Source organism: Mytilus californianus, unplaced genomic scaffold (assembly GCF_021869535.1).
Source record: "Mytilus californianus isolate M0D057914Y unplaced genomic scaffold, xbMytCali1.0.p SCAF_8, whole genome shotgun sequence".
Classification (NCBI taxonomy): domain Eukaryota; kingdom Metazoa; phylum Mollusca; class Bivalvia; order Mytilida; family Mytilidae; genus Mytilus; species Mytilus californianus.
The window spans coordinates 92,044,556-92,065,048 of NW_026262734.1; the positions used below are offsets into that span (position 1 = coordinate 92,044,556).

Below are 20,493 nucleotides of genomic sequence, written 5' to 3' on the forward strand. Positions count from 1 at the left end.
TTCCTAAACAGTTGGAACCATAACCCCCAAAATCAATCCCAACTTTTCTTTTGTGCTATTGAATCTTGCAGTTAAATTTCATAGAGATCCATTAACTTATGCTTAAGTTATTGTCCAGAAACCAAATGTCTTCGGACAACGATGAGGACAACATGATAGCCATATACGAACGCAAATTTTTCTGCGGTCGTATAAAAACAAATGTCTCAAAATAACGTGAGAAGTATCATTCCAGTGACATTTAAGGAAGTGCGTTCATACTTTTTAATTAGATAATGATGGTGGATTGGTGTTAAACGTCCAGTGGGAAACATTACATGCATAACATACTAATGGGATCTTAATATGAACCTTTCTTTGTTCTACTGTGATCTGCAGTCAATAATACCAAAAATTACCAACACTGAATAACCTACAAATGAAAAGAAGGCAAGAAAATATAAAATTTATTCATGTCCTTTGACGGACCACAAACAAGAACAAAAACCAATGTTGTTGATATAGATGTATCATATGCTTACAAGAGTTATTTCATTACAATCTTCACAACAAGTATAATTATTTCAACATATAAATCAACTTAGTGCAAGTTAATATAAATTTCAGCCACGCAATAATGACATTTTAATGTAAAACATACTAAAATGAAAAGTTAGATATGTCAAAGTATCGTAGTACACAATTTAATGAAAATGTTACATGTAACATCCCAGTTAACCACGTTACATGGCATATTTTCGTGTCCATTCCTTCGCTGTTTTATCGTATTGTGTCCTATCTGATTCATATAGTTTTGCAGCATCTGGTTCAAGTGGATCATCAGGATCTGGACAACTTAATAGTGATATTATATTTAGTAACACTGTAATAGAAAAAACAAATCATAAAAAATAGAGCAAATGCATTACACACGCTTGTGTAGTTGAATTTACAAATGTATTCTCAATAAAAGTCACGCTCTTGTGTAGTTTTATTACATATGTATTCCCAGTAAAAATTCACACGCTTCACCTTGTGTAGCTGTATTACATATATTCCCCACATTTAAGCCACACTCTTGTGTAGTTGTATTACATATGTATTCCCAATAAAAGCCATTCGTTTGTGGTGTTGTATTACATATGTATTTCCAGTAAAAGACCCACGCTTGTGTAGTTTTATATCAGATGTATTCCCAGTAGAAGTCACGCACTTGTCACGGTAGTTGTATTCAATATGTATTCCCAGTAAAAGCCACACGTATTACATATGTATTCCCAGTTAAAACCATGCGAATATGTAGTTGTATTACATATGTATTCCCAGTAAAAGCCACGCCCTTGTCATGGTAGTTGTATTACATATGTATTTCCTGTAAAAGCCACACGTATTACATAAGTATTCCCAGTTAAAGCCACACGCTTGTGAAGTTATATAACATATATTTTCCTAATGATAAAAGCCTCGCGCTTGTGTAGTTGTATTACATGTGTGTTCCCAGTAAAAACCATGAACTTGTGTAGTTGCATTACATATTATATTCCCAGTAAAAGCCACGCATTTGTGTAGTTGTATTAGATTTGTATTCCCAGTAAACACCAACTCTTGTGTACTTGAATTACATATGTATTCCCAGTGAAAGCCACACGCTTGTGTAGTTGCATTACAAATGTATTCCCAGTAAAAACCACGCGCTCGAGTAGTTGTATTACATGTGTATTTCCAGTAAAAGCCACACGCTTGTGTATTTTTTTTACATATGTATTCACAGTAAAAGCCACGCGCTTGTGCAGTTGTATTACATATGTATTCCCAGTAAAAGCCAGAGATTTGGTTGTTATGCCACACGTAAAAATAAAGTATGTGAACTTAGGTGCCCTAAAGGGTCAGTCAGTATTTCCTGCTCCATTAGAGACTACCACTCTGTTACCCTGGTATATATTGTTTTCTAAACCGGTTAGTCCACCTAGTCATCAACCTTTTTGTGTTATAATATATATATATGAGGGTCTGGATTGGGGTTATTAATTTCTTTTTTCTACAAAATTTTCTCTATTCTTTTATTTTGACACCCCGTTATTCTCTATTCTTTATAATTTTAGGTCCATTTTTCTCCGTTTTTAAATTTTTTTGACAATTATTCTGTATTTTCCCCCATTATTCTCAATACTGTAAACCCCATTTAGACCCTCATATATATATATATATATATATACGTTGGACATATTGAAACCTAATGGACTGTTAAAGGTGATATTTAATAGGTCACATCTTTGTCCTTGGTATTCTTGGATAAAGTTGTCTCAATGGCAATCATACAGCATATCCTTATTTTCATTTACAATGTAGTAGCATTCTACCTGACATGTTGAAACTTAAAGCTACATCTTACGTTTACGTATGTCTAAAGATGGTGCCCAATTTGACTTAAGTACGCCTAAACATATTTCTCCTGAGCTTCCATTTATGTTTGGATGGTAAATCTTAGTTGTAAATTTTACCTGCAAATAATAGAAATGTAAGTATGGAAATATTACTTGACTATAGAAATATTACTTAAAGCGCAACTTAGTTTAAAGTTTATAAATTTCACAGTACATGTTTATTGTAACACTAAAGGAGTGCGCTGTTGTAACAAAGGTTGCCCTTTTTATATTTTTATATGCAGTGCTTTTATCTCTAAGCAAATCCTTTACTGATATATGCTTATTTTAATTTTTTATATAATTTTGTATTTTTTCACTTTTTTTGCCTCATTCACTTTGATCTGAGACTACACTATGATAGTCTGAGACTACTTTACATAAGCGAAGCGTGGACACCGGATCTTTTTTTCTATCATATTGACTTCATACAAAGTATAATCTAATGAAAACAATTATAGAATAAACAAACTTACCTTTGGTGGTTTTAAAGGATAATCACTTGGAATCATTATCCGCAAGAAAAATAACCCTCCAGCATAAGGAGTTCCATCCTGAAACGACAAATTATCCAATAGGATTTTGTCAATTTTTAGATTTTTGACAATGTGAGTGAAACATTAATACAGAAAAAATTGGTCCTACTCCTTCCAGAAAAATTGATAGGAACTTTCTTTAGGATAATATAGTCATTATAATAAAACTGAAAACAGTACAAGCAGAATAGACATCAGGTTTCAGGGGTGGATCAAGGCATTTTTAAAAGGGTGCTTCCCAACCAACGATAAAAGGGGGGAGGGTCCAACTAAATGTCCCTATTCAAATGCAATAGTCAAAAAAAGGGCCGCCACTGGGTTTTGAGAAAGTCCTTTCTGTAATTACAAAAAAACTGATGACCTATATAACATATTTTTTTCTGAGTATGATGGAGTCATTATGACATGTATGAGGTGTGTTCGAACAGTTACCGTTGATAGATGATATTGACCTGTTTGCTCAAAATGAGAAAAGATAGCAAAGATTTTGTGGTTATTTTGCATGATTTAGTCAGTCTTTTTCGACTTATGAGCTTTGATTCACCATTTGGTATCTTAGTTTAAAGAGGATCTAAATGGGGGTCCCTCAATTCTTTATTTTTTAATATTTTAAGCCATTTTTCTCTATATATATATTTATATTTTTGGTCAATTATTTTCTATTCTTTATATGAATATTGTAACACTGTATAATTCTCCATATTCTTGATTATTTTGGTCCATTATTCTGTAGTATTTGTCAGTTATTCTCAATTATGAAAAGCCCATCTGGACCCTCTTTATACAAAGCCTATACTCACTGGTCCCTGTATCCTGCCCTCCCAATTGAACACTGAAAAATAAAGGAAACAATTTTTTTTTCATTAGCTACATTTCATATTCTTATCTTTTGTGTTTCAAAAAACGACCATTATTTTTAACCTCTAAATGTTGCCATATATTTTGAAATGCTTTTGTGTATGAATGATATTCTAGGTGAATATTCATCAAAGAACACAGATTTCTGATAAGTTTAACTGAAATAAGCCACTTTACCCTACTAAGCGCAAGATACAAAATGAATTCGAATTTCACTCTTAATATATTACGTTCACACGATCCACTACGTTTTCACATAGTTTTAGTAATTCATTCCTTGATGCATGCGCTTCAGATTTATTTATATACTTTTTGATATATGTTTTTGTTTTGTTTATAGATATGAATTTTTACTACACTATACTCTGCATTATAAAAATGCAATACATAATTCTCATTTTAAATAGATTCTATAAAGAAAGAGTACTGGTCAATGTATCTGATATGATTGTAGAATTAATACAGGAAATAGATATCGCAGATTAATCAGAATTAGAGCCAACAAACAAATTCAATTTTGTTTTAAATATATACTACTTTCCAGTAATTTCTTTTTGATCGGGCCCGATTAGGTGGTTTACATCTTACAAAGTCTATTCAAATTTTTTTGCAAATAATTCCGCTTAAACTGTTGCTATGCGCTGTACAATTATTTTGCAAATATCGCTCAAACCATTGCTTTGGGCCGTCTAAAAATTGCAGAGAGGTGAGAGTATTTTTTTGCTCCATGTTGAAGCCCTGACTGACTTTGAGATGAAGTAAAGCAATAAAAGTGCTGTTCCTTTGTTTTTTGTGTGTTTTTTGCTGTGAATGTACTGATTTTGTGTCATGGGTGGATACTCCATATACTTTCTTTTTCTATCAATAACATGTATCGTAAAATATTCTAGAGTCCTTTGCAGTTTCTATAGTCTACAATATCTACATATCTAGACATGATATACCGTAGAAAGGCTTGTATAGTTCGCAGTGGTACATAGTCCGCACCCCCTTCTCCCCACGAAATTTTAGGTAAAAAAACTTTTTGTAACTGTTAGGAAAGGTCTAATGAAACTCCGGTAATTTCAAATCCTGTGCGGTCGTTTGCGGTATTTTCTTGGAAAACCCTGTTTTCCATCATCAAACAGAAGCTGAAACTGCTTGTAAATGATTCTAGAACGCTTCATGATTGTTAAAATAAGTTTAATTCACTTAAAAAACAATTTAGAAACTTGTGTATGTTTAAACAGGAAGTTTAAAAAGCACGTGTAAAAGAAGAAATTAACCGGTGAGAGTCGAAATCCGTACATAACAGATATCACTATAATACGACTTTGAAAGTAAAACAGTTCCATCCTTTTGTAAAACAGTCTTTAATATATCTATCACATTAATGTTTGAAGGGTCTTAAGCTAATACAAACCCTATTAGTCAGTATGAAACACCAAAACGGAACGAACAATGACCGATTACGTTTTGTAGTTTACAAATTCTAAGCTGGTTTACGGTTGTCTTTTTCACTATGTTTGTATCGTTTCAATCAAGCAGATACCAGTTTATTTCAACCAATGCATTGAAAAGAAACGAGAAATTTGTAATGAAAGGTTTAGTTTTTATATTTATCAGTATTAATTTGATATTGAATAGAAATAACTTATTAATATGGATGAGTTAAAATTATTAGTTTGAAAAATGATAAGAGCGCCCTCTACAATATAAATAACAAAGATGGCGGAACGTAAACAAACCACCTCGCCCGCGAAATTGAAATTTTTCTCTTATTTCTTGCTTATTGTACTCTATAGTCCGCACCCCGTCTGGAAGGTCCAATTTTGGAGAATAAAACCGCGGACTATACAAGCCTTTCTACGGTATATAACTCAATATCTCGCTTATAAATTTTATCGCCCTTCATGTAAGTTGTGGGACAAGGTTATTGTAACAAACTCATATCCACTCCAGATTTGTTTATGGATTTATTATAAATCACGACCAAGCCAGTCATTTAGCCTCTGGTAGAGTCTAAACTGGACCCCTGCTGTTGTTTCAATCTTATCTACACAAACAACAGGTCAGCGCTAATATAAGACAGCCACGATTAAGGCTGTACCGTTATCTCTCGTTAATTACGAGAGTTGATAGTTATAAACATTGAAAATGGCGCCGAACAAGTAAATATGACTCCTCGTAAAATTGGAAAGAATATATGTACTGTATGCAAGATTGTTGATTTACCAAATGGATCGACTTGGAGACACCTTAATTCTGATGCTGGTCTTAAGAAAAATTTGTCAACATTGCTTCTGAAATACGGCGAAATAGATGTTTTAGAAGGTGTCGTTTGTAGAAACTGTGAAAGAAAACTACTGAGTATAGACAAACAAGTTTCAGAATTTCGTTCAAAATGTAATGAAAAGTTAGATTTAGTAGGTGGTAAACGTTGCATGTCAGAACATTTATCTAAGGCAACAAAAAGACGGAGTGAGTCGATAGAAGAAAGAGCTAAAACTGAACTTTTCCCAAATACTCCAGATAGTGGAACATGCAGCATCATTACAGAGGATAAAGAAAATGACAGTTCTGTGCTGAATGTGATACCAACAACTCCGAGGCTGAGTTTTTCTAATTCTTCAGATTCTGGATACATTACATTATTAACACCTATTCTTCCAAAACCAAGTTTCCAGAGTTATAGTACAACCCCTGGCACCATAGCAGACATCAACAAAAGTACAGTGCAAAGTAAATGGTAAGTTCAATTCTTTAATATTACAGTTTTGCATCTATGATATATCCCTCTTAAGAAAAGGGGACTGTCCGGCCTCTCAAACTTTAAACCCTTGAATTTCCTGTTCATTTTGGGGCCCTTTTAATCAATGACAATGTTTAAAAGTCACCAATATGTGTTAATATTAAAGTTTCGAGTCTTATTCCGTCAGTACAAGTGTTATTCGGTTAATAATGGTGTAATTCAGTCATTCCTGTTACCCTTTATACAATGTAGCTTGCTGTTCGGTATGAGCAATTTTTTTTAAGGCTCCTTGTTGAAGGCCGTACTTATAATTGCTAACTTTAAATACATTGCGTCTTGGATGGAGAGTTGTGTCATTGTCACTCATACCACATCTCATTATTTATGTTATTTGTACCTAATATAGAAAATATTTTTTTATATACATGTACTAACTGCATGACCTGTCATGTCTGAATCATGTGTGCAAATGTACAGTGTACATGTATCTGAATATTTTAAATTGATATTTTACCTTATTATTTATATGTATTTTTTTAATTTACATTACAGTATAACGTCAACTCCAAAACCAGAAAACAGAGGTTCAGAATTAAAATTAAGCAAAAAACATGAGTTGCCACTTCAAGAGCACAACTATGCAAGCAGTGCTTCAGAGAAATTCAACAGAAAGAAAGCATGTTCCAGAAAGAAAAAAAACCCTTCTGAATCATCATTGAAAACAACAGAAAATAACGATTTACACAAGAAATTATTTGAACAACCAGAAATTTGTGACATTTTGTCTTCTGAGGAATTCTCAACTGTTATTTCTGTTTTGCCAACAAGATCACGGAAAACTTTGGTTAACACCATATTACAATTTGCTGAAATTAAAACTCTTGTGAAAGAAGAACTGTTTTCGGAGTTATCAAAAGAACACAAAATTTTGAAAAACAGAAAGCATGGAAAAATAAGCACATTAATGACAAAGGATTTTGAAGACTTAAAACAGTTTACTTGGGACAGTATTGTAAATGAGGCAGTGACAGAATTCCCTCTTCTTGTTGATGTTTTGCTGGCATTTTTAGTCCCTGACAGTTTGGAACAAAAGACTAAAGTAGAACGAGTTGCATCTTTAACTCCAAGAATTGGATTTTTGTATTCCGTTCTTGCACAGGGCAGAAATCATGAACTGAGTAAGGTGCAGAGAGTTATAAGCATCAACCTGTTTGACAACCTGTGTGATCAAAAGGTAATTTATTTGCTATATATAGCTTGTTGATTTTAATTGAATGGTTAAAAAAAAATGTTTGTTTAACAACTCAGTGACTTACATGTACCAAATTCATGTATATATATGCACAAATGACATGTTCAAGTACATTGTACATGTACATACAATGTACATTAACATGCAGCTGACATACACATGTACATGTATATAATGTGTGAAACAGTGTGATGACTAATCTATTTCAGTAACACACATACATGTATATCAATCTGACACGAAATCAAAATTCAAAATATTCGAACAAATTGAGTTCTGAAATTTTGAAATACAATTTCTTTCTATTGTCAGATCAAAATTGTATGTACATGTAATTTGGACATTAGGTTGGGTAAAAAGCGGATAAACAAACATTTTTTTTTCAGTTTTTTTTATACCTGATACAATGTATGTGAACCTGCTTGAAAATTTAACCCATTGCCTTTTGAAATGTTTTAACTCACCAAATTAATAATTTTTATCAGAGGATTACATTCATACATGTATATGTACATGTATATGTATACATGTATGCTCAACAGTAAGTACTAGTCATGACAGAAAATTAGAATTATCATTTTAAAAATGTACATTGTACCTACGTACAAATATATGATGAAGAAAATTAGATGGAAAAAGCTCAGTTTAAAAAAAAAATAAAATGCAAAATTCATATAAATAATATTTTCTTCCTCCCCTTTGGCAAAATGTTTGGATAATAATATTCGTGAGTACCTGTAAAAGAAGCAAAATTTCTAATACTACATAATTGTAAACAAGGTTTATAGTTATCATGGTTATGTTATCTAACAGTTTATCTGTTAAGTAATTTATTCATATTTGACATATATATTTAAAACAAATATCATGCTCCTACACATGTAGCTTGATTCAGGTAACGTTAATTAAAAAACAGCATGAGATCACACCTGGTTTTTGTATGTCTGTCCTTGGCTTAAGACTGTCATGACTGACACAATGTCTCTAAAAGTTATCAATCTCAGTATGTACATGTACATTACATGTACATGTATGTAATGGTAATATTAAAACATAAGAAGATGTGGTATATGATTGCCAATGCAACAACATTCCTTCAAAGACCTAAAGTAGTAAATATACAGTCATAAATTGTGGTTTGGCATTTCCAGGACCAAATTCATTATTCTCCACATTTTTCTCAAGATTGTATTACAAAATTCACAAAAATCAACAAAACAGAAAAGATTTTCACAGGCTAGAGGCTGGCAGTCTTGTGCTAAATTCGAAGACTTAATATAAAAGCTAACGCAATTACAGGTCAAGCTATGAAAGGCTCTATTAAAAATGACTAGTGTAAAAATGATATCATATATAAAACTGTAAATTCAGAAATATTTAAGTTTCCTGATAAGAAATTAAATATTGCAATGCAGAATAATAGGTCAAACTTGAAAGCATTTGGGGCCAGCTGAAGGACGCCTCCGGGTGCGGGAGTTTCTCGCTGCATTGAAGACCCATTGGTGGCCTTCGGCTGTTGTCTGCTCTATTGTCGGGTTTGAGTTTGGGGGTAATTGCCCTAAACGTTGAGGAATTTGGGGCCAAAAAACAAGCATTTTTCTAGTTTCCAGACAATAACTTGAGTTCAAGTGTATGGATCTCTCTGAAATTGTACTGCAAGGTACCATACCACAAAGGGAAGGCTGGGATTGAGTTTGGGGGTGATGAATCATAAGGGGGTTCAAAAAATTTGGGGGGGGGGGTTGTTTCCTTTTTTTTTTCTTTAAAATTTTCCATTTTAAATTGGTTATTTCTGATTTATATATAAAAGCAAATAATAATGATATGGTTTGAATAGGTAAATTAAAAATTTTTAAGTTCTTAGACCACATTCATTCTGTATCAGAAACCTATGCTGTGTCAAATATTTAATTACAATCCAAATTCAGTGCTGTATGAAGCTTGAATGTTGTGTCCATACTTGCCCCAACTGTTCAGGGTTCGACCTCTGCAGTCGTATCAAGCTGCGCCCCAGCGGAGCATTTTGTTTAATGTGTTACCAATATGCATGTAATGTATATATAGATATAAAGAATCGATCTATATGTTTTTTAAAATGTGATAAAATTTGTTTTGTTTATCCAAGATCCTCTCTTTTTCAAATCATTTTTTTCTAAAAAGTTATCTTAATAAATAAGGTTTATTCCTCAGTGTGGTGTTTTGGGGCATGTTTCCGCACTGCAGCTATATATATATGCTATACTTTCAATTACAATTCAAATATTCTTTTTGGCTCCTATAGTTGTATGGAATAAAGATCAAGACATTGCGGCATCACTTTCAAAGTCTTTAAACATGCATTTTACATTGTATGACACAAGATTCATAAGAATAAACTTAAGTCACATTGATAGCATTCGGTTGAATTTGTATATTTTGGTTAGGTTGATGTCTCTTTGACACATTCCCCAGTTCCATTCTTTATACTATGACTTGACATTTCTTTATTAAATGCAGAAAAAATACTTTTGATCACCTTAATGGTTTTTTTTCCCCAGCATTAGTGCATGAATTAAAAAAGTACAAATCAAATTGGTTAAGCCTAAAACCATATCTATACATGTACAACTGCTGGTCTGCAAAAATACAATAATAAATAATGATGATTAATTAAGATTTTAATAATATGAATTGTTTAGCACAATACTTTGAACAATGATTGAAATGTTTTCTGCAATTTCTGGACCAATTTTAGGATATTGTTCTAGTATAATGGTACCAGAAAGGTAGGCTTGATAGTTCTCAGATATCAAGTTTGCAAGCTCTTTGGTGAGACCTGTATAAATTGCTGCATTTGGCATGTTAAGACATTCGTTTTCTGATTCAAAATAGTCGATAACAGTTGCTAATATTGAACTTTTTAAACCAACATCAGTAGCAGATTGTGGCACATCAATGATATTGTCTGTTTGTTCCATTTCACTTGGAATTTCACTTTTTGTTTCAGAACACTGATTACATGTGCATTCCATTTCACATAAATCACAACATTCATGCTTGAAATTCATTTCACTGAATTCACAACCAAAATGTTCACATAAATAGGCACGTCGACAAGTTTTTGAATTGCAATAATCTCTCATTCCATCTGTCATACCAGGAACAGCTTGTGAAATATCAGATTTGTTATAGTACAAAATAGCTGTTGATGATTTACCATCTCTTCCAGCTCTGCCTATTTCTTGTATGTATACTGAAATGAAAATAAATTAACATGTTAATTGTTATCTATCATTGTTTATGTTTGCATACATGTAAAAACACATGTATAACATACATGTACATATATATAGGTTAATTTAAATTAAGAACATTCCAAATTTTGAAACGTTAACAAAGGTTTTTACTGGTAGATTTTTGTATAAACGATAAATTTATACAAAATTTGATAAATGGACATTCCAATACTGTATTACAGTATTTAACTTGTTTTTTTTTGTGTGTATAAATTGATGAATTTAATTGTACATATGTATAGACATTGTATATATATATATATATATATATATATATATATATATATGCATATTATTTATTGCTTTTTTGTACCACTGAATTATGATGTTTTGAAATACATTCATGTATATATATTAAAAAACTATAATATGCAAGTAACTTGTCTGTTTGTTTTCATTTTTATCGTAAACTTGTCAAGTGTACAGGTCGAAAATGAGGCTTTTTTTTTGTTCGGTGTGATATCTGAAAGCATATAGTTAGAGGACAAAATCCAATTTTCAATGAAATTCATCTCGAGTGATCAGTGAAATTTTATATCTTATTATAGACTACTTAATTTGCAATTGTATTTGAAACATACTTTCTAGTGTTTTTGGAACTCCAGCATGAATAACCCTTCTAACATTTGGTGAATCTGTACCCATACTAAATGCTTCCGTTGCAAAAAGCAGTTTAAGGTCACTTCCAGGACTTGCCATGTCACTCAAAACTTTGCTCTTCATCTAGAAAATTGAAAAAATAGAAATATTTAGAAAAAAATAGTATGATTGCTGAAGTGACAACTCTTAATCTCAGACTAAATGAGTAACAGTACAGTAACATGTTTGTTGTAAATGATCTGGTTCAGTTTCAAAATTGTTGATGGTGTGGTACATCATACAGACAGGCTTGACAGAGCTGTCGTTCATTTTAAATCTCAATGTACATGGAACTATATATATATATATAGCTATATAGAATTATACTATTACGGTTCAGCTTTGAAAGTAATTTTGATTTGTCATATTTGATTTAAAATCTCGTTTTAAAATTAATGGTGTGATACAGTGGATGACTGGACAGACCCAGCTGAACATACATGTACATGCAAAAATGGAGCCTGGAAAATAAATATATTTTTAGCAATTTAAATGTTTTATAATTTCTTATTTTGATGATATGGGACAGAAACCTTTAATTTCTTTTGAATTTGAATAGTTTCTTTAATGACACCAAAGAAAGTTATAAGACATTTACCTCTGATGTACATGGGCTGTGAAACTGGGCAAAACATTTCTCAATATTGTCCTCTTTGTCTCCATTTTTCAATGGCCTGACCACTTCCTCATAACCATAGCCACACCAATTTATTTTCGAATAAACTATTGTCCTTTCAAAACTTGACTTGTCTGTCCGTAGTTCATCAACTAATGGTTGATAGATAAAATCATATGATTCCTGGACAGTGTTTTTTCCACCACATCCAGCTGGTCTTTTGACCAATGTCAATTTTATGTTTGGTCGGTCCATTGATGATTGGACAGTCAATGCGCTCTTCATTCCAAGCTGTTTTCTTATTTCATTTTGCATTTTGGTTGTAGCAGTTGCAGTCAAAGCCAACATTCTTGCATTTGGAAACATTGACCTCAGTTTTACAAGTTCAGTGAATTTTTCCCTGAATCCATGACCCCATTGAACTACACAGTGTGCTTCATCCACAACTATATGTGAGATTTTACTCTGCCATTTCTCTGACTTAAAAAGTCCAAACACGGCTTTATCAATAAATTGTTCTGGGTGACCCAAGATGTATGAAAAATTGCAACTTTTCAATTTTTCAATGTCATATTGACGGAAGCAAGTTAACTCGTACCATTGTAAACTCGTACCACGTAAACTCGTACCAAAAAAGTTAACTCGTACCAACGTAAACTCGTACCACTGGGAAGTCGTACCAATCAGAACTCGTACCACTGCAAACTCGTACCATTAAAAATATATTAAAAAATACGAATGTTTTATGATTTTGTTTTGGTATCACCAGCCCAGTAGTCAGCACTTCTGTGCTGACATGAATTATCATTGATATGGTCATATTTATAAATTAACTGTTTACAAAACTTTTGCAATTTTGAAATACTAAGGCTTTTCTAGCTCAGGAATAGAATCACCTTAGCTGTATTTGGCAAAACTTCAAGTTAGGAATTTTGGTCCTTAATGCTCTTCAACTTCGTGCTTTATTTGGCTTTTTTAACTTGTTTGGATTCGAGCGTCACTGATGAGTCTTTTGTAGACGAAACGCGCGTCTGGCGTAAATACAAAATTTAATCCTGGTATCTATGATGAGTTTATTTAAAACACAATAAATAAATTCTTTCGTTAAATAAAAATTCCTTTTAGAAACAAAAGAAAAATACACAAATCTATTCAATGATACTGATTTGGAATGATTAAAAATTAAATCAAATAGTTGTCAGTAAAAGTTTAAAAAAGAGTCTACTCAAGGGAGACAACAAAGCCAATCTGCCACGGTTTTCTCTATCCAATAAGACAAGGAAAATTAGCTACAAATTGGTCATTGTAATTTCAAATTATATACACTTTACAGATTTACGAGGTATTGAGGGAAATTAAAGTATATATTCATCATTAAACACCATTTGAATGCATTTAAATAAGTTGGTACGAGTTTACAATGGTATGAATTTACCGTGGTACGAGTTAGCAGTGGTACGAGTTTGCATTGGTACGAGTTTTTTTTTAGTGGTACGAGTTGACATTGGTACGAGTTTACAATGGTACGAGATAACTATAATTCATATTGACAGTCCTCAGATAATACACCAGTTTTTAAGCAACGTACAATATCTGAGTTCAAATGTACAGCTTTATCTCCATAACGTACTAACTGTTCCTCTATGATAGAATTCAGCGGAGAAATTACCAGAATAGATGAATTTCTGAAATACGGCAGTGTCTCAAATATTAATGATTTTCCATATCCTGTTGGTAGAACGGCTAATGTGTCCCGAATCAACGCTTCTCTGATACACAGAAACTGAGCTGGTTTCAAAATTCTAAATTCAGTGCCCCTTAATTTGTTAATGGTTGTCAAAACTAACTTTATTTCATTCACGAGTCTAATTTTCTTTTCAAAGTCCGCCATGTTTATCTAGGACGCTGCGTATCGGAATATCTCTAGAGTCACTGAAAAATCAATTGACCAATGCGATGGTCTAATCAGCCGATATCAATTTACCACTGACCCGTTGTTTGTGTCGAAGTATCAATCAGCGGGTGGCCAGTTAATGGTAGAGTCTCGAGAGTTCTGTCGTTGGAAACCATCCCATCATAGATGGTCAGGTGTAATATGAAAATGAAAACTACATATCGTATCTCAGCTTTCATATATATATATATATATATATATATATATAATAACATGAATAAAGAAAACTTCAATAAAATTAAGTACAACAAAAGCTTTGCCTTATTAAATCCTTGGTGCCATCTCCCTTAGGCTGTCAAACCCGTCATCCTCATGTAATAAATAGCTTTAAACAATAGGATATTGAATATTAATTCACAGTAGATTCAGACTTTGAAAGAAAATGTACAAATATATAATATGATACCATCTGATTTAAAAAATAAATTTATAGTCACTTTTATCTTCACTTTACAAGTCATCGAAGAAAGAACAATGCTCGTGTGGTTTTAACCAATTCCTTTAATTTTTGTAGAGTATTTTTTTCTTCTTCCAAAATTCATGTGCACGCCCGAGCGTTTTGACGTAAATGTAGCTACGCGCATGGCCTCCCCCTTTTTATGTGTAAACACAGGCACCCGATGTCTGGACTCCTCCCCCTTTTTATGTGTAAACACAGGAACCCAATGTCCGGAACCCTCCCCCTTTTTATGTGTAAACCCCCTACCCAATGTTTTGACCAGTCAGGGGACTTATTGAAATAAGTGATTTTTAAATCACTTATTTAAGTAGCAAATTCGAAGTTTTGTCACAAAGAAAATTGAAAAAAATGAACTTTTTGCTTCTTTTAAGCAGCAAGGTTTATGCCTTTGATGCAATTATTTAGCTGCAAATTCTATTTTAGTTGAAAAAATGCTATAAACATGGCTTTACATAATGAACTGATACTTTCTTAACAGATTTTTCCCAGCAGTGGGAGTATTTTTCCTGTAAAATTCAAGGTTTCATCTTATAGATTATGTAATAAAATTCTACTGTTCGCGATCAAAATTTCACTGTTCAGGGTGTTGAAATTAGTGGGGGTTATTAAAATAATGATACTTAAAGAAGTGATTTTTTGGAAGGAAACTGAGGTATGATACTTAAACAAGTGATTTTTATGTCATTATCCTAGATTTAGTACAAGGTCATCACCTGATATGACCCGGTCATCCTAACAACACAGATGTTGGTTCTGATAATTTTAGCAACATAATTAGTCCCTGGATCATTAGTATTCTATATTTAAAGCTACAATAAAATTAAATCACTTAGTCTAGTGATTAATTTGAACTACTTAAATAGGTGATTATTAAAGAACGACAACTCTTACTTCCAACCTTTATGGACATAATGTTACTTGAATCAGTGATTTAGAAAATCACTCATTTAAGTAAGTCCCCTGACTGTTGACTGAAAGATCAAATTACTTAAACTTACAAATTTATTAGCCGAAAAACGACTTGACCGTCGATAACAAATAAGAACAGAGAACAACATATTCGGACCCTCCCCCTTTTTATGTGTAACCCCCCTCCTTCCTACCCAATGTTTTGACTAAAAGATGAATTTATTTAAAATTTACCAATTTATTAGCAAAAATTGACTAGATGGTAGATTAAAAACAAACATTTGTCATTGCTGGGTCCACACTCTTTATTTCAACACTTGGCTGCCCAATTGTACCACAATTTTGCAGGCATCTTCTAGTATATATAAATATAATTATTTAAATTGCTTACTGTCATCGTTTATAGGGCCTGCTGAACAACCTGGACTAGGATTTCTAGAAAGGTCTTTAAGTTCCTGAAAAGTAAAATTACACGTGATTAAATCATGAGGCACAGTCCTGGAATAGCAGCAATGCAAGTTAGAAAACTAATTTATATTGCGATTTTTTGTACTGTTTATCATTTCTCTTTTCTCTATCATCATTGATCATACACATTCTTCGTCTATTTTAAAGCATTTTAAAAATTAAACACAACTGACATACCCAGTCTTTCCTCCTCTGCAGTCGTTGCAAAGATACATCATTTGTATTTAATTATCAAGGATAGAGCAGATCTTGTAAAATCAGTAATGTGTTTATATGATAGTCCGTATCCATGGTATCATGAAACTTTTAAAGCATACACCAGGGGCGTATCCAGGATTTTAGGTTAGGGGGGCGCAAATTTAAAATTTCACCAAGTGAAGCGAGGCGTTTTTTTTTTGGAGGTAAAATTATCGAAATATTCTTTATTAAGCTGAGGACAACCAATGCTTTGCAAATTTTAGGGGGGCGTACGCCCGCCACACCCCCACCTGAATCGGCCCCTGTACACATGAAACAGATCCCAACTAAAATTATCTGTTATATCAGAGACATATATACACAATTTCAATTGGATTTCGCTGACCACTGTTGCAGTTGCCAATCTCTATGTATATATGTATATGTCTCTGGTTATATATACTCGGTAGAAGCTTACATAAGATATATTTTTGAAAATGACTGACATAAAAACACCAATGGTTTAAAAAGTATTGGTATTTAACTGAATTTCATCCTTAAATAAAGCTTATTTAGTGGGTCTCATTGGGGTCTAAGCGTGACCCAGGATTGCCGATTATTTGTAAGCGTGACACGTGAAAGTCACAATATTGTGCCGTGAAAACTGGAAATGAAGTCTAGCGGGACACGGGAAATTACAAAAAAATGAGAATTGCTTACGTACATAGTTTAAGCGGGATACAGGAATCTGACAAAACAGTAAGCGAAACCGGGATCAGAACCCCCCAATGAGACCCCCTATTTAGTGTTTGTACCGACTAAACACGTTATTTAAGCCCGTAAACAGTTTATCATAGGAAATCGTGAAGAGTAAACAATAACGCATGCGTTGTACTGTATGTATACATTGTATATTTCTTTCTTCTTCCTGGCTTACTTCAGTTGGGATATGAACCAAACCGAATAACAAATGAATATAAAGACATTTCCTGAAACTGAAACTGATTTTTTTTATATAATTATGGTCTGCATTTGCATCCAGTAAGAATCCATAAAGGCATAATCCAAATTAATAATACCTTCAAAGCTCTTGACTTTATTTTATAAGATATTGATAAGTTGTACATGTTGTAACTTGTAAGTAGTAAGTTCGGGTTTATTTTGTAGTTTTCTGTTTTGTATGTTTGCTTGTAGAAAGATACAAATTATACTGATATGAAAAAGGTTCTTCGTTTACTGTGTAATTTAGGACTTACTTTGTTTAGTCGTTTTGTCGCCATTTGTATTGTTAAAGTTCCGGATATCTATTAAAGTCATCAGACCAAAAATAATATTCAATAAAAATAAAGATCTGGAAAACACCGGCGTTATTTTTAGAATTAATTTATAGATACGTCAAATTGAAAGTTATATTGAACATATGTATTTTCGAAAAAGACTGACGAAATTTTTTTTGTAACAGTATACCTAAAAAGTTCGTTATATGATTATAAAAACCAATAACCTGCTATCTGTATGATTACATCATAAAATATAACACCAAATCATGGAATGGACTGGAATGATAAGGTAATACGTGTAATCGAATGTACATTAAATTTTGGTAAAACATCTTTATTAAAGAAATGACAACACGATCACAGATGCTGAGGACAGGACTCTGTGTTGAGCCTCCCATACAGGGGCGGATCCAGCCATTTATAAAAGGGGGGTCCTAACCCAGGATAAAAGGGGGGGGGGGAGGGGGTTCCAACTATATGTCCCCATTCAAATGCATTGATCGTCAAAAAAAAAGGAGGGGTTCCAACCCCCGGACCCCCCCCCCCCCCCCCTGGATCCGCCATTGCCATAGTCACTTCACTTCATTGTCATACCCGTCCGATTCTAAAATATATATCAGTTATTTGTACCATATGAATACCAATATATGCCATATTTTTATTCTGAATATACATTTCAGATCATACATGTTTACTATCAACGTGCCACGCTCTATAGCTTCAGTAATGCTAATGTTTCAGCAGGTAGTACCGATAATGCCTGTAAGTATAACAGCCACTATGTTCCGTCAGTTACTTTGTTCCGGCGGAACTTTTCAACTAGTTATTTCGTTCCGATGGAACTTTCCAACTAGTTGTTTGACAGAAATATGCTATCCTTGTTGATGAACATAATAAGAAACAATAACTCATTAGAATTTCAAATCCTGGAACGTCAAGTTGCAATGAAAAATGAAAAAAGCAACATATTTTTAAATAGAGTAGAGGAAGCTCTGACAAAGTACAGGATGGAACCGGTTAAGAATCTTATGAAACACCCAAAATCAAAGGAAAAATGGAAAAGGATAGTTAGATATCATCCAAATAAATACTGGCATGAAATATGCCTTGAAGACCAATCCAATAAAACACCGAGATATTGGCATATCTTCAAATACAGGAAAACCCATCATTTATGCCACATAATATCTGGCAGTGTACAGGAAACAACCCTACAAATGTGAAAACAGGAGAAATAAAGAGCAGGCTAGTAACACAAACGTATATGCTACAGACAGTTAGGTCTAAAAACAATAAGAATATATCCGCAATATGTACATTGTGTAATACAGCAAATGAAGACCTAGAACACTTCATACTCTCATGCAATAGGCATACGCATACACGTGAAAGGCACCTCCAGAAAATAAAATTATACCTGGACAACTTAAAGAATGGTCTCTATCAGAACTTAGTTAACTGTAACATGCTTGTACAAATTCTGATGGACTGTACTCACAAAAGCATTAACTACGGATTCCATATGAAACATCAACAATACATAGAGCTAGAAAACCTCACACGACTGTTCTGTTACGACATGCATACCAGTAGAATGAGGCAGACGGCAGGGTAGGGGTGAGGGTGTAGTGACAGTTTATGTAGAAGCATATTATTTATTAAAAAAAAATAACGACAATCCGGCTGGCTATTTACCTACATGTATCGTTTATTTGGCCATTTTACAGCATATAGTACTTTAACATTCTCTTTTCCTTCATATTTACCGCATAGTGCTTTAGTGTACCTAAATTTTAAATATATCTACATATTCTGCAGATGAACGCATATATCCAATATTAACAGTATGTCCAAGATATAAGACATTAACAGTTAGTGCTTTCCTAAAGACTGCTAGAAAGCTAATGTATATATTCGCACACCTAGCATGAATTAGCAACTAGTATTTTAAGCATGGAGCAGTGAAGATGATCACATCCGTCTTAATCGTAACTTCACTGTAATGTACGATGTATATAATATGTAAATAACAACACAGTATTTGTGCAGCACGCTTTTACCGTTACCGTTATATATATATATATATATATGCATGAATTGGTGGATTAGTGGCACATTCCTTTGTGTGTAATATGAGTTTTTAGTGGGTGCGGGTGTATATTTGTATATAGCGCATTAGCCATCCTACTATGTAGGAGTGCGCCGATCTAGAACGGCGATTCATACCTGTAGAAAGAAAGAAGTTTTATTCCGAGTGCAGTCGAAAAGTTCCGGAAAAAAGTAGCTAGTTGAAAAGTCCCGGAACAATGTAGCTAGTTGAATAGTTCTGGCGGAACAGAACAACTAGTTACATCGTTCCGAATATACCATATTTTGTCCTTTTTGTAGAAAGAGGGAGAAGAATGAGTATCAGTATATATAAGAGCAAATCATTAATTTACAAGAATACCCAACGCACTGAAAGGGGTTTCTTTGGCGACAAATATGCAAAATTTAAGTTGTATTTCATAGCTCACATAAAACGGAATAAGTTGCATTATCATGCAAATTTAGTATTCATAGTACCCTCAAGAGAGGGAAGAATACCCCTCCTCATGTGGTTCTTTGCATCAATTCTCCAAATGGAACTTTGTGACTGGTTGATAAGTTCCGTTGGAACTTTTGGGCTAGTTTGTTAGTTCCGGTTTTGACTTATTTGCCAAAGAGGAACTTTGTGGCTAGTTGATAAGTTCCTTTTGACTTTTATAATCAGTATCTTGGTTTCCCTTTGAAAGGTTCAAATATAATATGTTGCGCTTTTACTTTGCATCAATTCTCCAAATGGAACTTTCTGCCTAGTTGATAAGTTCCGTTGGAACTTTTGGGCTAGTTTGTTAGTTCCGGTTTTGACTAATTTGGCAAAAAGGAACTTTCTAACTAGTTGATATGTTCCGTTG

General features: G+C 33.2%; 3 protein-coding genes across 3 annotated transcripts; 1 reads left to right on the top strand and 2 right to left on the bottom strand.

Moving 5' to 3' along the window:
• Nucleotides 1-433: 433 nt before the first annotated feature.
• LOC127712033 (ubiquitin-conjugating enzyme E2-17 kDa-like) lies at nucleotides 434-17,606 on the bottom strand. Its single transcript, XM_052218201.1, has 6 exons — nucleotides 17,534-17,606; nucleotides 16,024-16,087; nucleotides 3,739-3,770; nucleotides 2,879-2,956; nucleotides 2,372-2,480; nucleotides 434-862 (listed from the first exon to the last, which is right to left on the bottom strand). Exons 1-6 carry the CDS (start codon nucleotides 17,555-17,557, stop codon nucleotides 723-725), a joined length of 447 nt encoding a protein of 148 aa, XP_052074161.1. The 5' UTR covers nucleotides 17,558-17,606; the 3' UTR covers nucleotides 434-722.
• On the top strand, nucleotides 5,801-7,926 carry LOC127712027 (uncharacterized). Its single transcript, XM_052218185.1, has 2 exons — nucleotides 5,801-6,524; nucleotides 7,080-7,926. The coding sequence occupies exons 1-2, from the start codon at nucleotides 5,953-5,955 to the stop codon at nucleotides 7,789-7,791; spliced, it is 1,284 nt and encodes a 427-aa protein (XP_052074145.1). The 5' UTR covers nucleotides 5,801-5,952; the 3' UTR covers nucleotides 7,792-7,926.
• LOC127712028 (putative ATP-dependent DNA helicase Q1) lies at nucleotides 9,520-11,824 on the bottom strand. Its single transcript, XM_052218186.1, has 2 exons — nucleotides 11,636-11,824; nucleotides 9,520-11,011 (listed from the first exon to the last, which is right to left on the bottom strand). The coding sequence occupies exons 1-2, from the start codon at nucleotides 11,775-11,777 to the stop codon at nucleotides 10,437-10,439; spliced, it is 717 nt and encodes a 238-aa protein (XP_052074146.1). The 5' UTR covers nucleotides 11,778-11,824; the 3' UTR covers nucleotides 9,520-10,436.
• Nucleotides 17,607-20,493: the final 2,887 nt, after the last annotated feature.

Bases quoted from the DNA above. Each gene is read 5' to 3' on its own strand.
- LOC127712033 (XM_052218201.1), bottom strand. From the start codon at position 17,557: ATGGCGACAAAACGACTAAACAAA. The intron at 3,771-16,023 runs GTAAGCAATTTA...TTTATTTTTCAG, and splicing joins AGGCCCTATAAACGATGACA to TGTTCAATTGGGAGGGCAGG. The intron at 2,957-3,738 runs GTGAGTATAGGC...TTGTCGTTTCAG, and splicing joins AGGGCAGGATACAGGGACCA to GATGGAACTCCTTATGCTGG.
- LOC127712027 (XM_052218185.1), top strand. From the start codon at position 5,953: ATGACTCCTCGTAAAATTGGAAAGAATATATGTACTGTATGCAAGATT. The intron at 6,525-7,079 runs GTAAGTTCAATT...TTTACATTACAG, and splicing joins AGTACAGTGCAAAGTAAATG to TATAACGTCAACTCCAAAAC.
- LOC127712028 (XM_052218186.1), bottom strand. From the start codon at position 11,777: ATGAAGAGCAAAGTTTTGAGTGACATGGCAAGTCCTGGAAGTGACCTT. The intron at 11,012-11,635 runs GTATGTTTCAAA...TTTTCATTTCAG, and splicing joins AGTTCCAAAAACACTAGAAA to TATACATACAAGAAATAGGC.